General features: G+C 37.7%; 1 protein-coding gene across 5 annotated transcripts in view; it reads left to right on the forward strand.

Annotated features, from left to right (window-relative positions):
* The window catches only part of PDE1C (phosphodiesterase 1C), a 702,427-nt gene that overhangs the window by 292,828 nt on the left and 392,277 nt on the right, over window positions 1–17,322 (forward strand). Inside the window, exon 1 of one of the 5 annotated variants that reach the window (XM_075212601.1) lies at window positions 9,161–9,969. The exons of the other annotated variants lie outside the window; for them this stretch is intronic. Coding sequence (XP_075068702.1) covers window positions 9,836–9,969 — 134 coding nt within the window. The 5' untranslated portion in view covers window positions 9,161–9,835. Of the gene's footprint in view, window positions 1–9,160; window positions 9,970–17,322 lie in introns of those variants that run through there. 5 annotated transcript variants of the gene reach the window in all.

Consider the following 17,322-nt stretch of genomic DNA (forward strand, 5'->3'; position numbering starts at 1 on the left):
GACTGTACATGATTAACCACGCAGATTAAATGAGTTTATAGAGGCATATGTTTTCTCTGGGTTCTGGATCCTTTACCTGTGCAATGATATAAATAAAATACTTTATGCTTGAACATTTGCGTTGTGCTGGTGTGTTTCAGTGATGGCCACATTCCATGTGGGGCTAGCTTCAAGACAAATTGAGACACATTGGAAACCAGATGAACAGGGAAATTCATATGTAGCTTGCCTAAGTCCAATTAAGCTGTAGTATAGCGTCATTCTGTCATAACTTAAATGGCATAAATGAATTCATGTGGTGTTTAGAGAATGGGACAGAAAAAGAATATTCCGACCTGTTGTCTGTAGTATGATATACATATTGTATGTTTAGCAAATTAGTTTGCAATATACTTGAAAAACTCATGATCATACAACTACAACATTCCAATAGTTGTGTAAAATGTAGTGCAAAAATTGATGTTTAGTAGTAACTGTAAATCTAGATCTTAGAGGCCCATTTGCTTGTAACAATGTTTACGTTTGTGAATTTTTTTTATTGTTGTTTACTTGTTAGGCACCAAAGTGCTCAACGGTACAGTGAGAAAAACAGTATCTACATAAAACAGTTAGATACAAGGTAGACAGAATAACAACAAACTCCCTCCTTACCAAGCACAACACCTCCCCCTTAAAAGCCCCACAAACTCAAATGGGTGTATATGCTTTACCACAATTGGTGGCGATGCCCAAAGCATAACCTTTTTTGGAAAGAAGTTATGAAACTCATAAAGATACCACTCAAGTTCCAGGTGACCCAAATGCAGCCTTTTACCCTGACCATACACAGGTGAAATCATCAAACTGGCAAGCGAATTGTCCACATTTTAAACACTGCAAATTGCAGCAAACTGGAAAAATCCAGAAACTACATCAATCGCTTCTGGAATCTCTCAGATCTGGCACATATATAAAATAGGATATATGAGTTGCATTTTCAAAAACTGTGGGACATTTTTTAGCAAAGTACGTGCTTCATGAAAAATTTGCAGCAGTCCCTGTTACTACTGAAAAAACAGGATATATATATATATATATATATATATATATATATATATATGAAAAAACAGGATATATATATATATATATATATATATATATTTATGTATATATATATATATATATATATATATATATATATATATATATATATATAATATATATACACATATATATTTCACTCATAAATCACCCACATGACTCATCACATTCGCCTTCTGTACGGCATCGGTCAACTCCTTTTTTTTCTCTCCTCCCTGCTACACTTGACCCATTGACTTGCTTTGTTTTCTCTTCTCTTTATTCTAATACTTAGATAAGCTAGAAACCTTTTCCAACAAAACGCTGTGGACCGATATTGGAGATTGAGGCAACAGTGAATATGTAGTAGTGGGAGTAGTATAGGTTAGATTAGAGAAGACTCCGTAAGACAAGGCAACATACTGGGTTGGGACCTTCCCCAAACACACACAAATATATATATATATATATATATATATATATATATATATATAGTGGCAATGGGGCCTCTCAAGGTGTTTATATATATATATATATATATATATATATATATATATATATATACACACATACCAATCAGCCACAACATTACCACGACTTGCCTAATATTGTGTAAGCCTTTGAGGCATGGACTTCATAGGGCCTCTGAAGGTGTCCTGTGGTATTTAGCTTGATCAGACCGAAATGTGAGGAATTTGGAGTCAACAACTTGAACTCTTTGTCAGGTTCCTCAGACCATTCCTGAACATTTTTTGCAATGTGGCAGGGTGCATTATCCTGTTTAAAGAGCCCACTGCCATGAGGGAATACCGTTGCCATGAAGGGGTGTGCTTGGTCTGCAACAATGTTTAGGTAGGTGGTACATGTCAAAGTAACATCCACATGAATGCCAGAACCCAAGGTTTCCCAGCAAAACATGTCCAGAGCATCATACAGTATTCCCTGATTTCAGTAGCCTCTTTCAGCAGGATAATGCACACTGCCACATAGCAAAAATTGTTCAGGAATGGGTAGAGAACCATGAAGAAAAGTTCAAGGTGTTGACTTGGCCTCCAAATTCGCCAGATCTCACTCCGATCGAGAATTTGTGGAATGTGCTGGAAAAGCAAGTCAGAGCCATGGAAGTCCCATCTGGCAACTTTCAGGACTTAAAGGATCTGCTGCTAATATCTTGGTGGAAGATACTACAGGACACTTTCAGAGGTCTTGTGGAGCCCATGTCTTGAAGGGTCAGGGCTGTTTTAACGGCACAAGTAGACCTACACAATGTTAAGCAGGTGGTTTTAATGTCGTCACTCATCGGTGTATATATAAATGAATATATATATATATATATATATATATATATATATGTATCTCTCTCTCTCTTTATATATATATATATATATATATATATATATATATATATATATGTAAATATATATTATACACATGCATATATACTATAATTCTAAAATAAATAATACACACATATATGGTAACATTAACAGATAATTTGCAATCCTATCACTGATGCTAGGTCATCTAGCTTTCCTGGCTAAATTAAATCTATACTGAAGCAAGAAACAATTTATTTTAATCTTTGAGCCCACCATATACTTGATAAGTTCTTTTAACCTGACCTAGCTATAGACAGGTGTACAATTTGAGCCTTGGCCTATGTAATTATATATTTGCTTCATTTTAAAAGGTGCTAGTGTTTCTGTCAATGTGAGGATTATGTGACCTATTTGTGAGTCTCTCTAAATCTGAAGTTTGGAAGCTCCTGTATTTAAACCCTGACAGCTGAGGTAATTCAGATATGCAGAACAATGTCCTGGACTTAGTATCTTAAACTATAAAGAGCTGCACTATATATTTTCCTTCCATGTATTAGGCATTAGAGGCTATCAGCTCCAAGCTTCCAAGCTGAACTTATTGATTATCAATGAATTGCTCTTCATTCAGTTCAGTAAATAAAGACTCTGGTGTGAACACATCTACATTACAAGCTTGTGATTTCTTTTTTCCCTTCTAACGGCCATTCTTAAGGCTACTAATAATGATTTATAATTCTACATAGTGTCATGGACTACCATGGCAACATAGAGGACCTAATTTAGAGTTGGACGCAAAGTCTGTGTAAGAAGTATAGGAGTGGGAGTGTGCAGCAGCTTGGTAGGGTATTACGAGTGGCAAGCAACCCCAGTTGCGTCCCACTCTTAATACCCTATCGAGCTGCGAGCAGTTCCTGCAGCTAGCTAACGCTTGCGCCACCTAATTCCTGCCGCACAGCTTTAGCCCTGTTTTGATGTGTGTTGCGTCTGCGACTAGGATTTATTTACATGGTCATGCTTTCACAATTCCGTGTTCCTCCCATTCTCTCGTAGTGAGTCGCAAGCTGTGCAAGTGTTAATTGCGCCCAAGATGCAGGCGGATTTGGTTCTTTCTGTACATGCGTGATAGTGTTTTTTTCTTGGATGCGCCTAAAACAGACTTTGCGGCCGACTCTAAATGAGGTCCAGAGGCTTTGGAACACCCATTTGAGCTCTGTCTACTGCATGTAGTGTAAAATCATTCAATTCCTCCTCCACCATCTCCATTCACATATGCTGAGAGCTGTTAGCCTTTGTCTTTGTAACTCTTAGACATAATTTTTACAGCCTCCAGAGAGATTTTGAAAAGGAGATATGCAGATGCATACTTAAAAGGTACTTAACTTGCTATTTAAAGATAAAAAACTATGTGGGATTGCTGCTTTAAGAATGCTGTTGTGAGTATACTAAAAAAATCTTATGTTTGATAGCTGTCTTTGCTGTTGATGATATACAGTAAATTCCCTTTCCTTTGGTTCTTGCATTTCAAGCTATTGTATTACTGTGGTGTTAATGTTTCTAATTTATATTTGTATTTTTGTGTATTGTACAGCACAGCAAGGGGGTTAACCCAGAGAATTGTGCTATATTTCCAGTTTTATCGGATCCCTGTTGCAGAATGACCTGTGGCAATTCATTGGACTATGCATTATGCAGGCATTAAGAGAAAGCCCCATGGTTCCATGGGCATATGTCTTTTTATACTTGCTAATGTATTATGTATTAGCAAAAGAAAACAACACAACAAGGAGTATTTTATATGTTCGTGACCAGACCACATTTCACAGTTTTGATCTGTGTCGATTAAACCATGAATTTGTTTGCAACTACTTTATGTACCCTAATGAATTAACATCACTTTTTGGTGGTTTTCCTAGACACACTGAGCATTCTGTAGGTTATTATGTTATTTAATAAACATCTTTTATGCAGGCAAAGTAGAAAACTATATATGTATTTATCTGTTTCTTCACATATATACTTTAACTCAAACTGTGCTGCACTTGAAAACTAGGCTATTAAGCGCTTACTGCAGACGTGAATGTATGCCAGTTTGCCTAGCGTAAATTGGATTATTTTACTTTTATGTGTGTGTTGTAAAAAAATGTGTGACATTCTTGCATACGCGAGAAAGAAGGTTTTATTTGCTGTATTATATGAAGGCTAATGGCAAATGCATTTCTCCTTCTGAAAATTAAAGTTTTATTGCACTTATGAGTTGCGTTCAATTCTGCGTCACAACCAAAGGGGCTAGTATAGGGATACCAAATAGGTGTACTTTATGTAATGTAGGATGCTGTTATAAGACCTATATACAAATGAACTTTTTATTTGGTCATTTTGTTTTTTGTTTTTTAGCTAAAGCCCACCCAATCTCAAAATATTTTGGATCGAAAGAGTATCTATTTTTTACTGACCTCTATTTTATTCTTACTGACAGGTGAAAATATATTCCTGCATCCCTCTAAGCCTTTATATTATTAAACTCTTTCATCAGGAATAAGTATTTTCAGATTTAGTATTGGCAGTACTACAATATGGTATATACTATATTATTCTTGCTGTTTGTTCCAAAAATGTTTTCCTTTTTAGTTTTTGTCCTATACTATGTACAGCACTGTTTCATGGTTAGCAGCAGCTGAAGCCAATGTGGTAATGGAGAGAGAATTGAAAAGGTGTTAGAGAACCAGGAAAAGACCATTCTCTTTGTGGCAGCTATAGGCCTATTTTGTTACTCAATGTTAATTTAAAACTATTCGTAAAGATTCTGGCCTCTAGGCTGAAGCCGCTCCTCCCAGCCCTCATCCATCCCGACCAGGGGGTAAATGTATTAATGTCCGGATTCTTCAACTCCGGCGTGTTCAGCGTCTTCGGCGATTAAATTTAAAGCGGCGCTGCATTGTAAAGGGAAGTTTCCCTTTACAATGCAGCGCCGCTTTAAATTTAATCGCCGAAGATGCTGAACACGCCGGAGTTGAAGAATCCGGACATTAATACATTTACCCCCAGGTGGGGTTTATCCCAGGGCGTCAAGCCCCTGATAATACTAGAAGGGTTGTTGATCTGATTAATACAATACACAACAATAACCTCCCCTTCTTATGGCGCTCGATGCTGAAAAGGCGCTTGACCGCATCTCCTGGTCGTTCATGGAATGGGTGCTTGGAGAGATGGGGTTCACTGGCAAATTCTTGGCAGGTATCTTGGCCCTCTATGGTTCCCCTTCGACCACCGTTTCTGCTAATGGTTTGAGCTTAACGCCTTTCCCCATTTTGAATGGCACTCACCAAAGTTGCCCCCTCTCCCCACTCATATTCGCTCTTATTATTGAGCCACTGGCCGCTAGGATCCGAAATAACCGAGAGATAGCGGGTATACAGTTGGGTTCATCTACTCATAAGATTGCGCTCTACGCGGACGACGTTTTGTTGTCCATTACTTATCCCACGACTTCGGTGCTTCCCCTATTGTCCGAGTTAGACTTTTATGGCTATTTTTCAGACTACAAGATCAACCCGGACAAGACAGAGGTATTGGACTTTAATGTTTCTGACTCTGATAAGACACTACTGGAGCGTTCCTTTCCATTTTAATGGCGCCTCCAAAAAATGTAATATTTGGGCGTCTTTATTACTAAACAGTACCAACATCTCTTTCAAGCTAATTTTCCCCGCCTTCTAGACCAAATAAAGTTAGATCTCACTACTTGGTCACATCTTTATATTTCTTTGATTGGCCGCATTAATGCTGTCAAAATGAATATCCTCCCCAGATTGCTTTATTATTTTGAGACCCTCCCTATTCGCTTCCCACCCTATGTTTTTAAACTTCAATTTCAGGTTACTATATTTGTTTGGTGAGTCAGACAGCCCCGGGTTCGACTTAAAGTTCTTCAGAGAACCCCCCTGGGAGGGGGCCTGGGGATTCCTGATTTCCGCAGATACTATCTCTCCACCCAACTCGCTCAATGTGTTCTGTGGTGTGGTTTAACAGAATCCAGAGTTTGGTCTAAAATCGAGGCTGATGGTTTGGGGCTGCTCTCGCTCTCCTCTCTCCTTTGGCTCCCAAGGTCTCGTCGCCCTAAGCGCTTTTTACTTCATCCAGTTATTTCACATTCATTATCCATCTGGGACTCCTCCTCTCAAAAATCCGACCTTTCGCTTAATCCCTCCCCGGTGATAACGTTATTTAACGTCCCGGATTTTGTCCCAGGACTTCATCCTAACTCATTTCAGCCATGGCATTTGCAGGGAGTCAGAGTTCTCAATCACCTAACGTCCTCCACGACCTTTCCCCAATTTTCTGACATTCAAGCTCATTTTCAAATTCCCTCAAAACACTTCTACAAGTTTCTGCTATTACGTCATTTTCATAATGCTGTTAAAAACCGCCTCTCCTGCCGACACCTCTCTACATTTGAAGCCCTTTGTCTACGCCAATCTTAAACAAAAGGTCTTATTTCCACACTCTATTAGGAGCTTGCTTCCTCTACCTCGAGTCTTCGAGGCCGCCACGAACTGGCCTGGGAGCGAGACCTTGGTGAAGAGTTATTAGATGAGGAATGGTCTGAGATATATGAGATATATATAATTCTGCCTCCAGTTCTATATGTGTCCAAATTAAAGAGAACACCTATATGCTGCTCTATTGTTGGTACTATGGGCCTTCGCATCTCCGTAAAATCCTTCCCGATTCGTCTGATCGATGCTGACAAGGGTGCTCCCATGAAGGCAAATTCCTCCATGTATGGTGGACTGGCCCAAAACTATAAAGCTTCTGGGTTGAGATCAAAAGTTTGATTCAATCAATTCTTCAGGTGAACATTCCCCTGGAGCCCAAATTCTTTCTTCTCCCGATGGGAGTTCCCTCGGCATCTCATCATCAAAATAAACTAATTAGACACATTCTTTCAGCGGCAACTTGCCAAATAGCAGCAGTCTGGCGGCTGCAATCCCCTCCAGCCTTGCTGTCCATAGTTAAAAGAGTTTGGCAGACCCAGCGGATAGAGTATATGACCAGTATTATACGCAACTCCTCGAGAGCCTTCACCGGGGTCTGGGACCCGTGGCTTTCATTTTTTCAAGCATACCCACCTTTCACATAACTCTGTTTAATTACTTTTCTCCATTCCAAACTTTTTTCATCTCTCGCACTTGATCGTGCCACTTTTCCCTTCCCTTTTTTCTACTTCCTCTTTCTCTCTTTCTTTTTTCTTCTTCTTCTTTCCCCTATACAAAATCTTTGGGTCAATCTTTCTCTACATATTTTACTATATGGGTTGCAAGTTGAATTCTATTTTCTACGCTGGTCGTAGACCCTGTGTTATAATCTTGTAATTAACATTTTGTATATTCACTCTGTCAGTTGTATATTTTTGTGCATGTGACTTTTGCAAAATAAAATTTGTAAAAAAAAAAAAAAGGTGTTAGCCATATAATTTTGTGTGGTACACATATTCTTTACACTCGTACATTGAGTTTCCTTGAATAGGCAGTCAGTTTTGTGGGGGATGAAGGGGGTTGTAAGCGCAGATAACGTGCATTCTTTGTATATAATTAATGTTGTCATAATATATTATATTCATTTAATAAATGCCTGCAGCTTTCCTGGCACTATAGATGTTAACCTTCAGTAGTATGTGAATGAACAGAGGAGGTACACTTGCATCGGGATCCATTACCCCAAAGTGTGCTGTATTTTCAGTGTGCTGTGTATGTGCTTTTGGTCAGAATTACAACAGGCAACAGGATCCTTGTTCTCGTTGCATGCACACAAGTGTCAGTGTGATCTTTGGGTTAGATCAAACGTCGTAAAATCGTGCACATGTGACTTTCCAGTGTTTCAGTGTGGTCTGTAGCTTATAGTGCCACTCATGTGAACAGTAGAGGTGTGCAGACAGCGGGATCGATGATACTACAGCCTTCGGTATTTTCAGAGCATCTTGCTCAATTTGCTTGCCAGAACGCTTATCTAAATGGAAGTACGGGTTCATTTGTTTGTTGGTAGCTGCAACATTGCTATAACAAATTAAAAAATTACAGAATGCAACAAAAAAAGCTAATAACAATACATGGCAAACATTAGTATTAACAATTGCAGGATATAGTTTGCAAAAATTGTAAATTTCTACTTTTCCCTGGGTACAAAATGGTCAACATAAGTTGTTTGTTGTCCATTTTCTGACAAAAATCTAATTTCCCATGTGATTTATCTGCACTGCCAACATATGACTAAAAAAGGTCAATTCATGGATAAAACCAGATGCCAGGGGCTTACAAGTGTGAATAAACATTGTTTGTGACTTTGTTCTCTCCCCTGTTGTTTTGGAAAATGCTGGTCTGCTAATGACCTAATATAAAAAGGCTTTTCTGCTGAAGCTGATTGAGATGAGAGGTAAGCATGATACAAATTAAATATCACATAGTGATTTTTTTTGGCAGCTGCATTTCTTAGACATAGGACAGTTTGTCTCATTGGAATATGACAGGGAACATTTATCTGTGTTTTCTATATTGCTGCTGTGTATCAGTGTTTGATACTATTGAATTCTTTATCCAGCCAACTTTAAACCTTAAAAGCTGGGTCTTTTGTGTGGATTTGCTCCAAACAGCACCTTGCCAGTATCCCCCTCCTATACATCACTGTGCTAACGAGAGCCAGTTTTATTATTACTTTCCTTCAACCCACCCCCATTTCTTTCAAGTAGCAGCCAATTTTTCCTGCAGCCTGCTTAGTGCATCTGTGCATGAGAGAAGAAGAGTGTATGTGTGTGTGCATGTGTTAGAGGCATATCCCTGGCTGGCTATGGGATGACTTTCCCCTCAGTTGTCAGTTCTCTTGCCTGTCAGCGGAGCTGCTGGTAGTGGAAAAGGAATAGAAGAGAGGAGAGAGGCAAGAAGTAAGGGGAGGGAGAAGCAGAGCTGGAGGGGACAAGGGCTGGCGTTCAGAGCATCCTGGAGTAAAGAACACGCAAGGTCCATCAAATGGGAGGAATAAACACATTAGAAGCAGTGCAGATGCCTCTGCTCTGCACTCCCCATCTTGTTGTCAGAGTGTTTTTTTCCTATCTTTTTTCCAACGATAAAGAGTCTTCAGCTGGTATTACTGATAGTATCTCTGGCTTATCGTTTAAAAAAAATCTGTAGTGATTTCAATCTAGAGATCAGCCTAATCCCATACATCAGACTCAGGACCATGGCATTCTGCCACAGCTACTTCCAGTATACACCTGGAGCTCCTGTTGCCAGCACACACTTTCTGTAATAAAAAGAACAAATCTGGAAAATAAATTAAAGGGAGTAATAAGGAAAAGAAGAAACATTAGGGAAATGTTTAATGCTCCCCATTAGTGCAAAAGCTGAAGTGTGTGGCATCTGTCTGTGTATGTATTGGTATTTGTTTGTTCGGAGTAACCATCCCTCATGAGCTTCAACCAAAGTCACAAACCTATAGCCATGGAGTCACCCACAAAGGAGATCGAAGAATTTGAGAGCAATTCGCTGAAATATCTGCAGCCGGAACAGATTGAGAAAATCTGGCTGCGTCTTAGAGGACTGTAAGTACTAGCCTTTTATATATATATATATTTTATATATATATATATATATATATATATATATATATATATATATATATATTTATATATATATATATATATATATATATATATATATATTTATATTCACAAACACAAATATTATTTTCTCTCTTGACTGCCCACTTTGTTTGTTCTTTTATAGCTGTTGTTAACCCTTTTCATACAATGTCCAACATGTGAAAGATCATATTTAAATACTAAAATATTCATGGCTGAGATAAGTTTTATAATTGAAAAACCTATTATTTTATTGATTGTGTATAGATGCTGAGGTTTGTCCAGCATAGAGATAAAGTAGGACTATTCTCTTGGACCTGATTGGTGCATTGATAATTATACTGTGTATTATTAAACCTATGCTGTATAACAGCTTTCTTTTGTAATTTAAGGGTGTCTGATGTTATGATGCTGTATACAGTGTTATGGTACAACGGGGGTTAAAAGCTGAACAATGAATAGGAGAACTGTGAACACTGATGTTTTAAGAAAGTTTTCCTCTATATAATAGGTTTTATTTCTGTATATTTCAAGCAATAAAACAAATTCAACTTTTTATATATTATGCAAGGTGAACTAACACCATAGTAAGTAAACTTTGCAAATGATTTAATCTAGTAGTCTAGCAGACCAAAAGACATATCAAACAGATGGAGACTATACTGGTAAAAATACATGATGCAGACATAAGTAGGCAGCTTGTATTAAGGATGTCATGCTTTGGGTGAAATGACACTGTCAAAGTGCAGTATCCAAAATGAAGTTTGGTTGGTCTCAACATCCCACAAGAATGTAACTAGTTTACTTAAGTGATTTCTTAACTTGTCCAATATATTTGAAAAGACTCATAACATACTAAGACATAGTAGCAACCTGTTGCTGAAATAGCAGAAACGATTTGTGCTATGAATTCTTCACCTCTTATCAGAGAGCATAGACTTTCCAGTGTAGTATACTTTTAGTGATTATCTCATGCCTGGGCTTCCTATGTTGAATAACTGATTCATCGGAGATGTACGAGGTGTTCATTCTTCTATTCACATCAAGCAATTGAGAAAGCAGCACCATCCTTTAATGGAGTAAAGTTGTAGTCACTTATTGCATTAAGGAGGGAAAGTCGGTAGACTTATGGGCTCAAACTACTATGTTTTCATACTTAAAAATAAAGTATGCGCCTAGTTGAAATATCCATCTCACAAGTAGTAGATTAGAACTGTTTTATTGCACACGATGGCACAAGAAAATTTCATAATAATTTGAAAAATTATTTTATCATTTATTGGGGAATATGATTTTTTTTTTAATATGAATCTTTTCTTTTAAGACACCCACAAGTAACAATACAGTAGTTTCTTGAGTTTAATTTACCTGCCTGTCTGTCTGCTAGTCATATTGCATCAAATCTTTGCTCAGGTTCAGTATCTATTACTGTATAGTGAAGCGTTTAGTACATATCACAGAAGAAAATAGTTAGTCTTAAACATATAGTAGTCTTTGACTCGATAAGTTACAAAATGTATTTGGTTTTATAGAGGACTGAAAAATTAAAATGCAATCACATCCAGAGCTGTTTTACTGAGACAGAAAGAAATCCTTTACTACACATTTGTTTTGGAATGCACTGCTAAATGGTGTCTAAATTCCAAAACAAAAGCCAGTGTAAGCCTACAGACAGAAAACTGTAAGGTATGCACTGTTGCAAAAAATGTCACTTTGTATTAAACTCATGTTTCATAAGGCAGCCTTGTCCTGTGCAAATTGGTATATAACACTGAGTTTGTTCTTTATCTCATGATTAAAACAGAGAAGGACAGAATGCAGTGATTGCTTTATGTGATATCAATTTACTGCATAAAGCAAATTTCATTCTATATAATACTGCGTCAAATTCTCTTATGAAATCTGTCATGTTTAGCTGTCAGAGTGTATACCTCTGTAAAATGTTAATAGGGTGTTTAATTGTTTATTTTTAAACTTTGTTTCAAGCCTAGATTTTCAAACATTATTGATATATTGATTAAATGGTTTCCATTGAAACTGTCAGTTTTTTTTAAATGTAGCAGATTTGGTAACTTAGGGCGCTCAGACATGCGCAGAAGATATTTGCATTTACATAGTTGAAAAATAAATTTTAAAAAAAGGTCGTAAGCATTTTTTTCCTACTTTTTTTTAAAGAAAATGGCAGGAAGAAGTGTGTTAGATGAGGGCGACCTGGAGGCGGCAACATGAAAAAAAATATAATTTTTGAAAGAATGAAAAATACAGCTTTGACATAGACACAAATACTACACATTGGTCATTGAAAATGATCTACATTTAGAAGTATTTTGCCTTTTCCATCAAAAAACCCAATCAACAGGCACCTCCGGATGTTCTATGATGTAATAAGAAACTCATTTAAATAATTAAATAAAAATGCAGATTTAAATTCCCGGATATGCAAATTAATATACAGTATTGCTCCCAACATTTCAAATAGTCATATACTCACTTACACAGTGGAAAGCAGCCATTGTGTGGGCTGAACCAAGATTGATGAGAATGCAGCCTATTAATTCACTAGGAACAGGTGACATCACTGAGATTGTAGTGATGTCACTTCTAGTTAATTGATAGGTTACATATTGGTTCAGACCACAAAATTGATGACTCCACTGCTTGAAGAAAAATGGTTTGGGACTTATTTTGTCAAGATTTTCCAAACAGGAATGTTGGCAGGTCTGGATATAAGACATGTGCTTTAGTTTTGATGTTAACAGAATTGAAATACTTAAACATTGCAAAATGGAAAAAAGAAGCAAGGTAGATGTGACGTTTTATACCACTCACATGCAGCTAGGAAGTTTAGATTACATAATGACACAGGTAAGAGCCCAAATTATACAAAATGCATCAGGGTGGGTCGGTGTATACTGTTCTATTTCAGGTGGGTAACAACACATCACACCTGTGTTACCCCTCTTTATTAATAGAATGCACATTTTGTGCTTTTAAGTGTCTCCTATACATTGTATTGAACCTGCAAAATGTTCTTTTGCATTTAGCTATGCAAGTGGCTAAAAAACAAGTGCATTGCAAAGTACCAGCTTCCTCAATCCCCAACTATCATACATAATCCCATAAAATGAACCTTCAGTGACTTCAAGAGAATAAGCACAAGATTAACCATGTAAACATGTATCCAAGCTTAATGAAGCTGTACACATAGCTGTAAGGAGTGCAGATTAGAAGAAAATGCATTGAAAAACATTGGTGATGATATTTTACCAAGTCCCCTGTATGTTTTACATATAACAGTTACATAATATAGCAGTAGTATACAAAATATTAAACATTCAATGTTTTCATAATTAAAAGTACATTTTGTAAATCTGTATTAAAAGCCAAGGGCTTATGTACTAAAGGGTTAGGCAATGGTGCTCTCCAGATTTTCTGGAACTATACGTCCCATATTGGCCTGTCAGGTAAGCATACATGACAATATTCCTTGTTATAAAATCAGGATGCATTAGGTCATGACCCAAACCATGCCCAAATTCATCTGGACCACACCCATTTCAGACAAACCAATGCCACCTTGAGTAACTGCTATATAACTTTCAGCTGCAGGAAATAGGGACTGCCCATGAAAATTGTGACTGTTGGCAATTATGGTTAAGGAGAAAACAGCTGATTAATGCTTCTTTGAATGCACTGCCTTACTAATGATATTGCATTTTACCCCAATTTCAAAACCTTGTTTTATTTACCTAAGATATGATTAGCCACCATGACCGGATGGCCTTACTTTGCCACCTGGTCTATTGCAGGGAAGAGGAAGAAGGGATGTTCTTCCTACAGAGTTTATCTAAGTTCTTTTTTCGCCGTCAGTAACAGACTGTTGCTGACCACTCCTACTGGTGTCACCTTGCCAACAGACACTCACCAGCTGCAAATGCCAATTGCACAATAGTAGAAGCTCGCTGGCACCACTAGGCTCCTTCACGACACCTAGAACCGCTTACTTCTAGAGAGCTGGTATAGCTGCTGTAGGTTGGCTGGTACCTTCTGACCGCTTACTATGGATCAGGACTGCTGTGTAATGGGCAGATTGTTGACACAGACGCTGAGTTCATCATAGGACAGCAGGGGAACGGATTACAGTGTAAGCTTTTATCTGTTGGTAACAGGAAACTGCAACAATAGACATCAGGCAGAATCTTCAAGAAGTAATGTTTTATTTATCAAGGGTCCTTACAAGGACATTTGCACACTATTTAAAGGTACTAGTAATCTTCCAGAAGTTGAGATGGTATAATACTACAGTTGAAATACAAAATACAGCTCTTATTTATTGTTTCTGACACACATGATGGCAAACATGTAACCCAATAATCCAGCCCCATTCCCTACCTGGCACCACAAAGTCTGAGATATTACATTCAATGTTTTAGCATCAGGATGTAATATATTCTCTAAACTTGGATTTAATGCAATTTAAACTTAACAAAATTTACGTCAATGTGTGATTTTCCAAATTACTTTATATTAGGTTTCCTATTTCTCAGACAGATAAAAAGTTAATGACCCCCTACTGTATATTCAGCCTCAAAGTTGTGTTGGTCACTCACAAATGAAAAGGCCTATTTAGACTGGGCTTTTCTTTCACCTTTCTTGCAAAAACATATTTCCTCCAACTGCATCAGAAATTTATATATTTTTTAATACAAAAATCAGTGCATTTGCAATGATATATATTGGTGCACTGCGCCATTAATTGAAATACATTTTCACAATAAATTATCTATTAAGTTAAGTGATCCAGCCACAACCACTACCTATAGAAGATTACCATGTTGTGCAGCACTACAGCTGAACTTTATATCCATCTTTCAACTCTGTCCTACAAATTGATACACAGGTATTTTCTTAACACTTAGAAAACACATAACACTTAACACATAGCCATGAGTTTCCTGCAGGACCCCTCAGCTAACCAAGTCTCTCCTTAGGGGCCTGTTTTAGTTAATACATGTTTTGTTTGTTTTTTTTAAACCCTCAGAATTTAAAAGCAAATGGGTTATTCAGTAACATGATTGAAATACCACAATTGTGTTGTAACGTATAGCAATCAGCAAACTTTCTCAAGATTTCTTCAAATCTTTCTCTGGAGGCTCTAGCTGTGAAAGCAAGCATTTTTAAATTAGCCAGTGAATGGCGGCATGTGAAGAGGTATGTGGGGAATGTGAGTAGGTATGAATGGCATGCGGGAGACACGAGGTGAGGTCTGAGTGGCATGTTGGGAGGTCCGAATGGCATATTGATGCCCAAACAGCAAACTGTTTAGTACTGGAGCACTTGGGTATGGACCCTGTCTGTTTTCATTGAATTCTTTTCCTATATAAATCTCTGAGTGCAAAAATTAGCATTAATGGGACACTTTTGGACCCAGTTTTGATCTCAAATGGTACACGTCAAGGCTGCCCCTCTCACCTTTAATATTTATTCTCTGTATGGAGGCACTGGCTAGGCCGATCCATCAGAACACAGACATAAGGGGTACCTATTCATTTTTAATATGGCAGTTTTGAAAGTAGAAATGTCAGACCTGCATACATATATTCAGTTATCTTCATAGAGCAAATGTGTAATAATTTGTATTCATTAGAATCATCCACAGTGCAACTAAAGAAAGGCATTTAAAGTCATTATTGATGATGAAACAGAACACTCACTGAAATATGGTGCAAAAAATCAATAAAGATTATTGGTTCAATAGATGCATTCAAACAACAAGCATCAGTGGAAGCAGTCTGCTGCCTGATGTGTACAAAGCTCACCTGATTGAGGTAGAATAAATACATCTATACAGTCTATTTATTTTGTCACGATAATAAATGGTTTGTCAATGCACATATAATACATGTATTTGGCCTTGATAAAATTTATTTTGTTCTTTTGGCTTTATACCGTATAATGTTTGGGCAAAATAGTTCTATGCCAGAGCTGTAATTTCCATTCAGCTAGTATTGCACAATTCATAATGCAGATCAGGCAGGACGTTTAAAGTGTATCATTGATCTCTATATGGAAAACATGGACCATTCACATGGCCATTCGGGGCAATACAGGTTGAATGCTCAATGAAGTATAGACAATTTAAGTTCCAGTCTTAACCGCATTCCGCCTATTCAGACAGTGGCAATGTGGGCTGATCACCCATGTGAATATAGCCCTACGGGTATAAACAAACATGTAGGCAGATCTGGGTTAAATTTTATTGCCTAGTATTCTGCTTTTTCTGCCACGTAAATTCACTTCTATCATATTCAATCTATATAACTTAGAGGCACATGTAGAGTATGAAGTGTTTATGCAGAAGAAAAGATTTTCCTTATTTACTTTGAGTTGCACGTATCCTACCATATGTGCAATTCAAAATAAACACGTAACTGCATCCACATGATGATATACTTGAAGTATATATGCGGTGGCATACCGAAGACATCATTCATCATTATCAACTTGATGATGATTAATGGCTTTTTATTTGTAAATAAAAAGAAAAAAAGAATTAAATATTAAAATAAAAAGCTAAAAAAACAAAACGGCGTCCCCCACATCTAAACGTGTTCCTAGCACCAGTGCTCACAGCCTAGGCTGGTATCAACTGCGCAGTATGAGCAGTATGGGGTCTTACCTGAAAAAGCCTCTACCAGCACTATAACTGGGAAGCCCAAACAGTTGGGTACCCCTGTCACAGTGTCAACCAGCCCTGGGCTTTTTAGCACAGGGCTGAACTCGTATATAAGGATCAGGCCCGCAATAAGATGCGGGCGCCCCTCCCTAGAAAACCCAGCCCAGTGCTGGAGCACTAAAGCTCTTCCCAACACTAGTGCCCAGTGAGTGTTGGGGTAATATTTAGTTAAAAGTGAAATCTCCTCATTTTGTACTGGTGAACTAGTGTTTAGAACAAGTCCTGATGTCCCCAAACTGCATGGTATGCTGGCGCTAGTAGAACTACACATTCCAGCATACACATGGCTGCAATAGAATACTACTGCCAGCATGCTCTGGTGTCCAATGCCCGCTAGTGCCTGTATTGCACCAACAAAAAAAATACTGTTAGATAAACACACTAATACAGTGAAAAAATATTTCATTAAAAATAAACACACCCTCTTTTATCAGTTTTTTTCTCACCTAAATCAATAGGGAATGTCAGCTACTAATCAATACAGAGAGATTTTTTTACACCCCACATGTGCAGGGATATAGGAACCAGGGGGGCAGAGGGGAAGTTGTTCCTCCATGGTTTCTTTTGGGTGGGCAAAA

This window comes from Mixophyes fleayi, chromosome 5 (genome assembly GCF_038048845.1).
Source record: "Mixophyes fleayi isolate aMixFle1 chromosome 5, aMixFle1.hap1, whole genome shotgun sequence".
Taxonomy (NCBI): Eukaryota; Metazoa; Chordata; class Amphibia; order Anura; family Limnodynastidae; genus Mixophyes; species Mixophyes fleayi.